The following is a 14,565-nucleotide window of genomic DNA, read 5'->3' on the forward strand; positions in this document are numbered from 1 at the left end:
TTCATGAAATGGGTTTCCATGGCTGAGCAGCCACACACAAGCCTAAGATCACCATGCGCAATGCCAAGCATCGTCTGGAGTGGTGTAAAGCTCGCCGCTATTGGAGTCTGGAGCAGTGGAAACGCGTTCTCTGGAGTGATGAATCGCACTTCACCATCTGGCAGTCCGGCGGGAATAATCTGGGTTTGGCAGATGTCAGGAGAACACTACCTGCCCTATGCATAGTGCCAACTGTAAAGTTTGGTGGATGAGGAATAATTGTCTGGGGCTGTTTTTTATGGTTCAGGCTAGTCCCCTCAGTTCCAGTGAAGGGAAATCTTAACAATACAGCATACAATGACAGGCCTAATCGCCCATCAGTCCCCAACCTCACTAATGGTCTTGTGGGTGAATGGAAGCAAGTCCCCGCAGAAATGTTCCAACATCTAGTGGAAAGCCTTCTTAGAAGAGTGGAGGCTGTTATAGCAGAAAAGGGGGGACGAACCCCATATTAATGCCAATGATTTTGGAATGAAATGTTCGACGGGTAGGTGTCCACATACTTTTGGTCATGTAGTGAATGTTTTACTTGGTTGTTATCATTCCAAATACTTTCCTAAAGTATCCTAAAAGCTACACAATTTCAATAATCTAAAGATGATTCAAATATATATATATATATATATATATATTTGAATCATCTTTAGATTATTGAAATTGTGTAGCCTTACTGCACCACACTTACTGCACACACATTCTGTTGATTATACACTGATAATAAGAAGAATCTATTCTCAGTTGAGTTTCAGCAGCAGTATATTACCTTCCACTGTATGTAAGATGAGGGTAGTATAGTGTATGAGGTAAGGCATTTGCATGAAGACTCTTTTGAGTTCACCACGCTTCCCTTTTGCAGCGAAACGACAATACTGTAATGGAGGTTGTGTTTTATTGCCTGTATGCTAGACAACAAAAATGCTATAACCATAATAAACGTTTGCCTGTAATGTGATTGGAAAACTGCATTTAAGATTGTGATTATAGAACCTGTCAGGCTAATAAATAGCACAGTCGGGCTTGAGTGGAACGTCTTAGCTGGGCCTGTTCTCCTCCATTGTGAAATCACACAAGTCAGCACGGCAGCGTAGGAAAGACTCGGCAGCCTCGCTCCGCTCTCTTTGCCTCGCCTCGACTTTCCTTCATGAAGCTGGATGATCATGCGTCAGTTACGTCTATTAGGGTCCGTATAGTTCTATCTCAAGACAGTCGTTCAGAGAGTTAGAGGACAGAAATGGAGCATTGAGGATCAGATCACATCAGATCAGAAGTTTGTCATACTGTTGTTAGGGATGTGGGCACAGACTCTCTAAGTTTAACTTTTTGTACACTGAAAATATAGAAGATATAGTTTATTTGACATACTTCAAACAAAGTAGTTGCGTCATGCCTCTATTTGTTGGAACCTGGCTAGAGACAGAGTTGTTCGAAGGTTTGACCAAACCACTTATTTTCTCTCAATTTCAGGTGAAATGTGACCAGTACTGGCCCACTAGAGGGACGGAGACCTACGGCCTCATCCAGGTGACACTTTTGGACACGGTGGAGCTGGCCACATACTGCGTCAGGACATTTGCACTTTATAAAGTACGTTTTATTTCTTATTATTCATTTAACCGTTATCTTTATTTCACCTGGAAGTCAGACACCAAAATCCGGTCTGTACCAAGAACTCAGAGAACTAACACAGTCCAACACTTTCCAAGAGTAAAGTCTATTAAACTGAGTTAAACTGAGAACCATAGCCACGGGCCAGTAAGCTTTACTCCCCTGGCATCATTGATGCAGCGCCTTTGAAATGTTATAAAGATCTTCTTTTTTTAAACTGGACCACACCTCCTATCCACTAAAGGCATTGAAGTATTATTGACAGACTTTTCCTCTGTCTATCAGAATGGCTCCAGTGAGAAAAGAGAGGTGAGGCAGTTCCAGTTCACGGCCTGGCCGGACCACGGGGTACCCGAGCACCCCACTCCGTTCCTGGCCTTCCTCAGACGGGTCAAAGCCTGTAACCCCCCAGACGCAGGGCCCATGGTGGTACACTGCAGGTAAGCAAGGCTCCTGATTTTCCTATCATATGCTATGTTAGCCTGCTGAGCTAAGGACTTCTGGTCTCAGACAAGGTTACTCGTCATTCAAGCGCTGTTCACTGAATCACAGGTGTAGATAAAGACACAGAGGGAGAGAGAAAGAGACCAGGAAGAGAGAGCAAAAAAAGAGGAGGAGGTTAGGAGGAATGACAGGAATAGATGACATGAGCTGCATATCACTGACTGAGAGCCAGAGGGAGTCCTCCTTCTAGCTTTACCCAATGTTTATTTTTTCTTCTTGATTTAAAGGTATTTACTACAACAGAGTAAGAATTACCGATGTCAGTGCCCTTGGCGAAACTTAAACATCCCTTCTCGACACACACACACACACACACACACACACACACACACACACACACACACACACACACACACACACACACACACACACACACACACACACACACGTCCTCCCCACACTAACATGCCGACATCAGAGGTCCACGAGCATCCAGCTTATCCCTGGGGTTATTACAAAACACTAAAGGACTTATTTCACACCCCGAATGAGAAGGAGGACCAAACTCCAGACAAAAAAGAGAGTCGGGAATGCAGCCGTCTGCATCTCCTCAGACTGGGGATTTATACTGAAGGAGGCTCTGCAGTGTGTGTGAATGCGTGTGCGTGTCAGGGTGAGAGAGAGAGAGAGAGAGAGACAGACCAAGAGATAAATAAAGGCAGAGAGAGGAGGACATAGGAAATGGAACTGAAATAGAGCGCGCGCGAAGATACAAATTTACGTCGGGAAAATTTGTCTGCAGATGGGTTTTTGAATTCCTTGCCACTGCATCAGATAAAGAGTGCAGAGCTTCAAATCCCTATCGAAGTGTCTCGCACAATCCCAGATCCCCCAATGCTTTGTCAGACCACCATTTTGAAAATATGATTTCACCCCCCTAATTTAAAAAATACCTCCCACTAGCCACCAATCCACTGCTTTTACATTTGTGTGAAGTTGTAAACGAGTACACACTTCAAAATAAAATAGATATTATTGGAACACACACCCTTATATTTTAGGATATATAAATATTTTAACCTTTTATTTAACTAGGCAAGTCAGTTAAGAACAAATTCTTATTTACAATGACGGCCTACACCGGCCAAACCCGGACGACGCTGGGCCAATTGTGCGCCGCCCTATGGGACTCCCAATCACAGACGGTTGTGATACAGCCTGGAATCAAACCAGTGTGGCTGTAGTGACGCCTTAAACACTGAGATGCAGTCCCTTAGACCACTGCGCCACTCGGGAGCGTATAGAATTTGTGAGATGGCCATCATGTCCTCTATCTTGCTAGGATGTTGATGGCGGCACAAACCATTTGCAAGTCTAAACAAAAGCAGTTGATTGTTTTGTGGCGTATAATTAACTGCATTGTACAGACCTCTGAGCTTTTAGTAAATTATCTGGTCAGGCTATTGCTAGCAAAAAACAGGCCTTTTACCATTCTCCCTGTGAGAAGTCAGTATTGCAACAGACTCAGACTGACCAAAGAGAGAGTCATAGTCAGTGTGGTGTGGGTGTGACCCAATCCCATAGAAACATGTATAGTTTTCACACAACACAAACACGTGTACCATGAGTGTCATTTCTTTTCATGGTTTGTTTAAAATATTTTCCTTCCAGACTTTCTCTCAAACATGCATCGACACACAAAACACACGTACAATCATTTGATCTGCAATGACCCCTAGAGTCGAAGGAACAGAATTCATTTGACAAACACACACAACACACAAACAATCGTTTCATCTATAATGGCCTTTTGGAGTGGGAGGAGCAGAATTAAAGCCTGACCAACGTGGGCCGTGTCTCAAGACCTGCAATCGATTTAGTTGCTTTGTCGTCACGCCCAAGAAAGAGAGGCCAATTTACCCAGGCTGCAACGGGACTTGCCTTGTGAAAACGTGACATCGTAGACAATGAGATGAGCTTAAGTGGTTGGCGTCCTGTTTTTAACATTGGCTTGTGCTTTGCGTCTTTTATTAATTGAAAATGGCCGCCTTTTGTTGAAGACATCACTGTTAGTGTATGGCAATTAGGAGCATTAGGGGTTTGAGTTGAATTTGTTTTTGATAATGAGTGATAAAGAGACAAAATAATTCCGTTGGATTATCATTGTATTACAATTTATTCAATTTGATGTTGTAGGACTTTCCACTGTATGATATACCCATTGCCATCACAGTGTGTTAAAAGTTCACTTCATGGCCAAGTTCTTTAGTCAAATGATTGACTAATGTGAGGTTGCTCAGTTTACAGTCTGAAGGTTGTTAGAGAGTAACTTTAATTAGGTATTTGTTCGATAACATCGCAAGTCCTGTTGCCAACCTTAAATAAAGTGTCCGAAAAATTGAAATGTCCTACAACACAGGATCAGAGTAACCTGTCCTTATATTTCAACAGAATGCTTAATGTTGGTGCAGAACATTCCCCCCAAGGAGCAGCGAAGAAGGATATTATTAAAAGTACATCCATGTGTTCCCACTGAAGAACTCTGTCTTCCCTTCTCTCTCTCTTCCCTTCTCTCACTTTCCTTTTCTTTCCCTTCTCTCTTTCCTTCTTTTCCCTTCTCTCTCTCTCTCGCTCTTCCCTTCACTCTCTCTCTCTCTCTGTCTCTTCCCTTTTCTCTCTCTCTCTCTCTCTCTCTCTCTCGCTCTTCCCTTCCCTCTCTCTCTTTCTCTCTGTCTCTCTCTTCCCCTAACTCTCACTCTCTCTCTCTTCCCTTCTCTCTCTTTCTCTTCCTTTCTAACTCTCTCTCTCTCTCTCTCTCTCTTCCTTTCTCTTTCTCGCTCTCGGTTCCCTTCTGTCTCTCTCTTCCCTTCTCTCTCTCTCTTCCCTTCTCTCTCTCTTCCCTTCTCTCTCTTGGCCTACCTCTTTTCTCTCTCTCCTCTATGTCTGTGTTTCTGTCTCTCTCTCTCTTTCTCCCTCTCATAAGGTGAAGTCATTGTTTCGTGTGTGTGTGTGGGGGGTTCTGTGTCTCAACAGTTTCATGCTGTTCTTGGTAACCCATATGTTCGAGGACTGTTGTGCTCCTATTGGAACTGAGGCCGTTGAGGCATTATGGGCTCACAGGGAGAGGTCAGAACAGATTCGCCGGCCCTTTCTGCAGCTCTTTCCGACACAATAAGCACCACATGTTTAATTCTGGGTTTCCCAGGACATAGACATATCTGATATTGGCAGAAAGCTTAAATTCTTGTTCATCTAACTGCACTGTCAAATTTACAGTAGCTAATACAGTGAAATAATACCATGCTATTGTTTGAGGACAGGGCACCGTTTTGAACATGAAAAGTTATTAATAAACAAATTAGGCACATTTGGGCAGTCTTGATACAACATTTTGAACAGAAATTCAATGGTTCATTGGATCAGTCTAAAACTTTGCACATATCTAAATTGCACCTGGGCTGGAATAATACATTATGGCCTTTCCCTTGCATTTCAAAGACGATGGTACAAAAAACAATACAAAAGAACGGTTGTTTTTTAAATTTGTATTATCTTTTACCAGATCTATTGTGTTATATCCTCCTACTTTCCTATCAAATTTCCACAGACTGCAACGTGTTTCCTTTCAAATGGTACCAAGAATATGCATATCCTTGCTTCACGGCCTGAGCTACAGGCAGTTTGGGTTTGGGTATGTCATTTTAGGCGAAAATTTTAAAAAGGGGGCAGATCCTTAAAGGAAAGGTTCTATCAATTCCCTGGGTCATTTCATGTTTTCATGTGTATCTAAGTTATTGGCATTCAAGCAGGTAGAAATCTGGCCGGAATGACGTAGCACCGTGATAAAGTTGCTCTCACTACACTGGAAGTGGGAATACGACTTTTAGATCGCAAAAGGTCTATCATACATGTCAGATTTCATTACTGGCCTATGTCATAACTTTGTAGGATGTCTTCTCTCGGATGAGCCATTGATCTTATGTTCGTGATATTCCTACCTCGAGAAATGTGTAATTTAATGGAGGGGTGCATTGCATGGTACCGTTGCCAGAGATATTATAGAAAGGGGATAGGAATCCAATGAATGAAGGAACTTATTACGTCCGACCCAGCAAACTGTCGCATTCACTTTGTCATACTGCATCACACGGTTGCTAAGCTAATCGTCACGCAATCCTTTCTTCGAAGTCAGTGTATATAGCAAGAAAGGTGCCGAATTTTCCTCATATGTATGTAATGTCACGATTCCAAAGACATACGAAACTACAAATAGCTAAATAATTATCTCACATCTTGGAAAATATTTGTAAAATGTACTTCTTGTTGACGAAATTTGTGCTAATGTTGGGTTTTGAGCTAGTGCCCAATAGACTCCCATTCACTCATTGAAGGAGAGTGCTCCTTGTTCCAGAATCGCCCAGAAAGCACCGCACGGCCAATTGACGTGAGAGATTTTGTAGTCGACTTGAGCTGCAACAGATTTCCACAACGATTTTCCATATTGCTACCAACCTTATTATAATGCAAAAATGAAACATTTGTTCACAAAATAGTGTTATTTAAAATTTTGGAACCCACCCCCCGGATCCGGGATAATTGTCATCAACTACGCTAAATAGCATAGCGCAACGGTCAAATAAACTTACTAGAAAATATTCATATTCATGAACTCACAAGTGAAATATAGCAAAACACAGCTTAGCCTTTTGTTAATCACCCTGTCATCTCAGATTTTGAAATTATGCTTTACAGTGAAAACAATACAAGCGTTTGTGTAAGTTTATCGATATATGAACAAAACATTATGTACACCTAGCGGCAGGTAACTTGGTCACGAAAATCAGAAAAGCAATCAAATTAATTGTTTACCTTTGATGTGCTTCGGATGTTTTCACTCACGAGACTCCCAGTTAGACAGCAAATGTTCCTTTTGTTCCATAACGATATTTTTTATATCCAAATACCTCCGTTAGTTTGATGTGTTATGCCTAGGAATCCACCGGAAATAGCAGTCATGACAACGCAGACAAAAATTCCAAATTATATCCATAATATCGACAGAAACATAGCAAACTTTTTTTATAATCAAGCCTCAAGGTGTTTTTAAAATATCTATTCGGTAATATATCAACCGGGACAGTTCGCTTTTCACTAGGACCGGGAGGAAAAATGGCTACCTCTCTGTTTAGCGCAAAAATCACACTGAGAGCCAACTACTGACCACTTACGCAATGTGGACGTTTACGCTCATTCTTCAAAATAAAGGCCTGAAACTACATCTAAAGGCTGTAGTCACCTTAGGGAAGCCACAGAAAAAGGAATCTGGTTGATATCCCTTTCAATGGGCAATAGGGATGCATAGAAAGACAGGGGTTTCAAAATAAGAGTTACATCCTGATTTGATTTTTCTCAGGATTTCACCTGCAATATCAGTTCTGTTATACTCACAGACAATATTTTTACAGTTTTGTAAACTTTAGCGTGTTTTCTATCCTATGCTATATGCATATTCTAGCATCTGGTCCTGAGAAATAGGCAGTTTACTTTGGAAACGTTATTTTTCCAAAAATAAAAATAGTGCCCCCTAGCTTCAAGAGGTTAACACTGTACATGAAAGGAATGAGTGATTTTGGGTTGATTTTCATTAAGAATGAGAATGAATGTTTCTCATGCATCAGACATATTCTTTGGAGGTTGTTTGATTCATACTGTAACGACCCTGGGTTTATAAGCACGGAAATCGACCCTGTCGCACAAGCATGCTTTTGCGGCACAGTCGATAGCGTGCCGGACCTCGGGCTCGAAGGTCAAGGGTTCGAGACCCACTCCCTGCTATTTCGTTACAATACTCTATATATGAATGTCTACCACGTCTAGTCCAACAGGTCGATCTCCAAGGCATTCCTAGTCGATCGCCAAACATTTCTGTAAAAAAACAACAACAATAAAGCCTTGCGTTCATATTTGTATTTATTTGGCTCAATCTGTTGATGGTAGGTGCACTTGATTCAGCTGCCTGCTAGGCGAAGTGTTCCGGTAGGCCCGGGGAGCAAATCAAGTGCACTATAGGACTGACGCTGGCCAATCGGATGGCTTAGGTTACTGTGTCTGCAGTAACGTAGCATGCGTAAAGGAAAGTTAAAGAAAAGTTGATACTGTGAGATTTAAAATGTTTAAAGACATGACTAGGGTGAACAAAAATGTCTTACTCAGTACTGTCAACAGTTTTCATTCAACACTTTTATACGCCAGAAAATGCACCTTCTTCCTACGTCTACTGGTGCTACAACCAGCACTGCTGCTGTAATGAATGATTAGGAAACTGTATCGATAGGCTTGCACTGTTGTTAATAGCGGCTTGGGTCTTTTTTAATATCGAGGAATATTTCACTTTCACTGTTCATAGGAGAAACAACATGCATTTGTGCATGACATTTACATTTACATTTAAGTCATTTAGCAGACGCTCTTATCCAGAGCGACTTACAAATTGGTGCGTTCACCTTATGACATCCAGTGGAACTGCCACTTTACAATAGTGCATCTAAATCTTTTAAGGGGGGTGAGAAGGATTACTTTATCCTATCCTAGGTATTCCTTAAAGAGGTGGGGTTTCAGGTGTCTCCGGAAGGTGGTGATTGACTCCGCTGTCCTGGCGTCGTGAGGGAGTCTGTTCCACCATTGGGGGCCAGAGCAGCGAACAGTTTTGACTGGGCTGAGCGGGAACTGTACTTCCTCAGTGGTAGGGAGGCGAGCAGGCCAGAGGTGGATGAACGCAGTGCCCTTGTTTGGGTGTAGGGCCTGATCAGAGCCTGGAGGTACTGAGGTGCCGTTCCCCTCACAGCTCCGTAGGCAAGCACCATGGTCTTGTAGCGGATGCGAGCTTCAACTGGAAGCCAGTGGAGGGAGCGGAGGAGCGGGGTGACGTGAGAGAACTTGGGAAGGTTGAACACCAGACGGGCTGCGGCGTTCTGGATGAGTTGTAGGGGTTTAATGGCACAGGCAGGGAGCCCAGCCAACAGCGAGTTGCAGTAATCCAGACGGGAGATGACAAGTGCCTGGATTAGGACCTGCGCCGCTTCCTGTGTGAGGCAGGGTCGTACTCTGCGGATATTGTAGAGCATGAACCTACAGGAACGGGCCACGGTTCACGCCAAGGTTCTTAGCGCTCTGGGAGGAGGACACAGTGGAGTTGTCAACCGTGATGGCGAGATCATGGAACGGGCAGTCCTTCCCCGGGAGGAAGAGCAGCTCCGTCTTGCAGAGGTTCAGCTTGAGGTGGTGATCCGTCATCCACACTGATATGTCTGCCAGACATGCAGAGATGCGATTCGCCACCTGGTCATCAGAAGGGGGAAAGGAGAAGATTAATTGTGTGTCGTCTGCATAGCAATGATAGGAGAGACCATGTGAGGTTATGACAGAGCCAAGTGACTTGGTGTATAGCGAGAATAGGAGAGGGCCTAGAACAGAGCCCTGGGGGACGCCAGTGGTGAGAGCGCGTGGTGAGGAGACAGATTCTCGCCACGCCACCTGGTAGGAGCGACCTGTCAGGTAGGATGCAATCCAAGCGTGGGCCGCGCCGGAGATGCCCAACTCGGAGAGGGTGGAGAGGAGGATCTGATGGTTCACAGTATCGAAGGCAGCCGATAGGTCTAGAAGGATGAGAGCAGAGGAGAGAGAGTTAGCTTTAGCAGTGCGGAGCGCCTCCGTGATACAGAGAAGAGCAGTCTCAGTTGAATGACTAGTCTTGAAACCTGACTGATTTGGATCAAGAAGGTCATTCTGAGAGAGATAGCGGGAGAGCTGGCCAAGGACGGCACGTTCAAGAGTTTTGGAGAGAAAAGAAAGAAGGGATACTGGTCTGTAGTTGTTGACATCGGAGGGATCGAGTGTAGGTTTTTTCAGAAGGGGTGCAACTCTCGCTCTCTTGAAGACGGAAGGGACGTAGCCAGCGGTCAGGGATGAGTTGATGAGCGAGGTGAGGTAAGGGAGAAGGTCTCCGGAAATGGTCTGGAGAAGAGAGGAGGGGATAGGGTCAAGCGGGCAGGTTGTTGGGCGGCCGGCCGTCACAAGACGCGAGATTTCATCTGGAGAGAGAGGGGAGAAAGAGGTCAGAGCACAGGGTAGGGCAGTGTGAGCAGAACCAGCGGTGTCGTTTGACTTAGCAAACGAGGATCAGATGTCGTCGACCTTCTTTTCAAAATGGTTGACGAAGTCATCTGCAGAGAGGGAGGGGGGGGGGGAGGGAGGATTCAGGAGGGAGAAGAAGGTGGCAAAGAGCTTCCTAGGGTTAGAGGCAGATGCTTGGAATTTAGAGTGGTAGAAAGTGGCTTTAGCAGCAGAGACAGAAGAGGAAAATGTAGAGAGGAGGGAGTGAAAGGATGCCAGGTCCGCAGGGAGGCGAGTTTTCCTCCATTTCCGCTCGGCTGCCCGGGAGCCCTGTTCTGTGAGCTCGCAATGAGTCGTCGAGCCACGGAGCGGGAGGGGAGGACCGAGCCGGCCTGGAGGATAGGGGACATAGAGAGTCAAAGGATGCAGAAAGGGAGGAGAGGAGGGTTGAGGAGGCAGAATCAGGAGATAGGTTAGAGAAGGTTTGAGCAGAGGGAAGAGATGATAGGATGGAAGAGGAGAGAGTAGCGGGGGAGAGAGAGCGAAGGTTGGGACGGCGCGATACCATCCGAGTAGGGGCAGTGTGGGAAGTGTTGGATGAGAGCGAGAGGGAAAAGGATACAAGGTAGTGGTCGGAGACTTGGAGGGAGTTGCAATGAGGTTAGTGGAAGAACAGCATCTAGTAAAGATGAGGTCGAGCGTATTGCCTGCCTTGTGAGTAGGGGGAGGTGAGAGGGTGAGGTCAAAAGAGGAGAGGAGTGGAAAGAAGGAGGCAGAGAGGAATGAGTCAAAGGTAGACGTGGGGAGGTTAAAGTCGCCCAGAACTGTGAGAGGTGAGCCGTCCTCAGGAAAGGAGCTTATCAAGGCATCAAGCTCATTGATGAACTCTCCGAGGGAACCTGGAGGGCGATAAATGATAAGGATGTTAAGCTTGAAAGGGCTGGTAACTGTGACAGCATGGAATTCAAAGGAGGCGGTAGACAGATGGGTAAGGGGAGAAAGAGAGAATGACCACTTGGGAGAAATGAGGATCCCGGTGCCACCACCCCGCTGACCAGAAGCTCTCGGGGTGTGCGAGAACACGTGGGCGGACGAAGAGAGAGCAGTAGGAGTTGCAGTGTTATCTGTGGTGATCCATGTTTCCATCAGTGCCAAGAAGTCGAGGGACTGGAGGGAGGCATAGGCTGAGATGAACTCTGCCTTGTTGGTCGCAGATCGGCAGTTCCAGAGGCTACCGGAGACCTGGAACTCCACGTGGGTCGTGCGCACTGGGACCACCAGATTAGGGTGGCCGCGGCCACGCGGTGTGGAGCGTTTGTATGGTCTGTGCAGAGAGGAGAGAACAGGGATAGACAGACACATAGTTGACAGGCTACAGAAGAGGCTACGCTAATGCAAAGGAGATTGGAATGACAAGTGGACTACACGTCTCGAATGTTCAGAAAGTTAAGCTTACGTAGCAAGAATCTTATTGACTAAAATGATTAAAATGATACAGTACTGCTGAAGTAGGCTAGCTGGCAGTGGCTGCGTCGTTGACTTTGTAGGCTAGCTGGCAGTGGCTGCGTTGTTGACACTACACTAATCAAGTCGTTCCGTTGGGTGTGATAGTTTCGACAGTGCTGCTATTCGGGGCTAGCTGGCTAGCTAGCAGTGTTGATTACGTTACGTTGCTAAAAGAACGACAATAGCTGGCTAGCTAACCTAGAAAATCGCTCTAGACTACACAATTATCTTTGATACAAAGACGGCTATGTAGCTAGCTATGTAGCTAGCTACGATCAAACAAATCAAACCGTTGTACTGTAATGAAATGAAATGAAAATGTGATACTACCTGTGGAGCGAAGCGGAATGCGACCGGGTTGTTGAGTGAGGAAGTTCAATTCGGTGGACGTTGGCTAGCTGTTGGCTAGCTAGCAGTGTCTCCTACGTTAAGGACAACAAATAGCTGGCTAGCTAACCTCGGTAAATTAAGATAATCACTCTAAGACTACACACTCTAAACTACACAATTATCTTGGATACGAAGACAGCAAAGACAACTATGTAGCTAGCTAACACTACACTAATCAGGTCATTCAGTTGAGTGTAATAGTTTTTAGTGCTGCTATTCGATAGACGGTGGACGTTAGCTAGCTGGCTAGCTGGCTAGCTGCTGGGCAGATAGCAGTGTAGACTGCGTTAGGACGACGAAATACGATAATTACGCAATTATCTTTGATACAAAGACGGCTATGTAGCTAGCTAAGAAGAAATTGCTAAGATTAGACAAATCAAACCGTTGTACTATAGTGAAATGTAATGAAAAGTTATACAACCTGCGGCCGAAGTGCGAATGCGACCGCTCGCTCCAACCCGGAAGTAGTAGTATGCATGAGGCAGGAATAATGCGGCGCTACTCGAGTTTCACTATCGACTTGAACATGGTGTCCCTTTTCGGTCAGTTTCAGCAGAGGATGGAGAGAGTGGAGGGCTGTTGAGAGGGCATACCCTCAGATTGCTGCTCTTTCCCTCCGCTGAGACTGACCATCAGATGCAGGCACCATCAGCCCAGTAAAATAAAAATGAAAAGAAAATGATTTTAATGTATTCTCACTCTGCTGTGCCTCGTAAGTAATACAAAAACTGATCTATTACCGGTGTGATCATATAGTCTACCTCAAATTTTTGATTTTTGATTTTTTTTAATGGTGTGAACAGAGGGCAATTCAAACAACACAATATGCAGGTGATAATGTATTGGGCATATAACCTACTAAACAAACCTAATTGCTTAAGTACTGTTTTTAATAGGTTAATGTTGCAGAGGTGTAGGTTCTGTTTTTTTAAGTCAAGTAAAAAAGAAAATCTGAATGGTAGATCTCGGGCTCGTATTTTGACTCAAAGTGATCTTGACTCAGAAAAGGGTTGGTGACCACTGGTCTAGTCTATCAGCACCGACAGTAGTTAGAAGTTCATATTAGAGTGGTGTCTCAAATGAAGAGGAGGAAGGAGTAAACATTAGTCTGACGGAAAGAAGTCTAGTCTTCTGCAAGGCCGTTGGAAGTCTGTGTCTGTCTGTCTGACCTTGCTGCCTCATCACACAGTGAAATGGAATATTCTCCTTGAGGCACTTTGAGCGGCGAGACTGCGGTCGCGTCTCAGACATCACGTGATGGGTTAAAAATGTGTCATTGGCTGCATCTGAAATGGCGCTTGAAATGCACTGCTTTTGACCAGGGCCCGTAGGGGATATGATGCCATTTTGAACACAGCCAGTGTCTGCTTTTGAGGTTGTGGAGAACAATGTAAGCTTACTTCAAAAGGGTGAATAGACACATTTTCCTTTATACATAGAATCCTGTGTTGCTATGACTGCGCCTCTGATGCATCTGCTTTGCCTTTCAGACAGTCTCTTGTATTTAGTGCTGCTACGCTAAAAGTCATGCTATGTTGAAGGGCAGCATTTTGATACACACTGTAAATGTGAAGATAATTGCGTAGTCTTTCTGTGGTCGCCTTAATACGCCTTTATAAGCTAGAGAGTTTGCATGACCGAACTAGATTTGGTGACAATACAACATGTAATTGCTCTTACTGTTGTCCAGGCTACATCTACTCTGGGTCCAGTTACAGCTGTTTTTAACAGTGTACAATCCCCCCGTTCCCCACACTCTGGAAAAAAAACCTGAAACCACTTTAGCCTGCCGCTGATGTATACGGACGGCCAAAGCAGCTGGCCGCGCCTGTCGGAGCAGCCAGAGACAGGTCGTTAGTGCTGGGGGGAACGTGGAAAACAGGCCCAGAATCAGGTCCAGCCAGCCCCTATAACTGCCAAACGTAAAGAACCTCTCAATCTCTTGCTCTCTTACCTCTCTCTCCCCCACTCTCTCTTTCTTTCTCTCTCTAGCGATAACGGAAGAGGCGAGCCAAGTGGCTATGTCACCCCCCCCCCTTCCTCCTCCTCTTCTTCCTCCACCTCCCCATCTTTCTGGCTCGACGCTGTCACTCTGTCACTTGCTTGCTCACAGGTCATCACTCTCCGGGGTTTGGGACTGGACTGTAAAAGCGGTGAAGGATTGGAAACAGCTGGGGCTGGGGTAGAAAATGTCTCACGCTTGCCGTGTTTTCTCCCCCTGCCGTGCTGCTCCTTAATCCCTGGATGTGATTCAATCTCTTCTCAAGAATATCCTCAAATATTCATGACACAAGTCATTTTTCCAAGAATTGTTTACAGACAGAGAACATTTCATTTTACATTTACACACAATAGGTATTTGAAAGAGGTGGGGTTTCAGGTGTCCCGGAAGGTGGTGATTGACGTGAGGGAGTTTGTTCCACCATTGGGGCCAGAGCAGCGAACAGTTTTGACACACTGTACACA

General features: G+C 45.0%; 1 protein-coding gene across 11 annotated transcripts in view; it reads left to right on the forward strand.

The window, feature by feature from the left end:
* Window positions 1-14,565, forward strand: part of LOC115133550 (receptor-type tyrosine-protein phosphatase delta-like) — a 211,448-nt gene that overhangs the window by 183,664 nt on the left and 13,219 nt on the right. For all 11 annotated transcript variants that reach the window (XM_065021895.1, XM_065021900.1, XM_065021897.1 and 8 more), the window contains 2 exons: window positions 1,504-1,623; window positions 1,930-2,084. In XM_065021895.1, coding sequence (XP_064877967.1) covers window positions 1,504-1,623; window positions 1,930-2,084 — 275 coding nt within the window. The remainder of the gene's footprint in view (window positions 1-1,503; window positions 1,624-1,929; window positions 2,085-14,565) is intronic.

The sequence above is a fragment of the Oncorhynchus nerka genome, linkage group LG8 (assembly GCF_034236695.1).
Source record: "Oncorhynchus nerka isolate Pitt River linkage group LG8, Oner_Uvic_2.0, whole genome shotgun sequence".
Lineage (NCBI taxonomy): Eukaryota > Metazoa > Chordata > Actinopteri > Salmoniformes > Salmonidae > Oncorhynchus > Oncorhynchus nerka.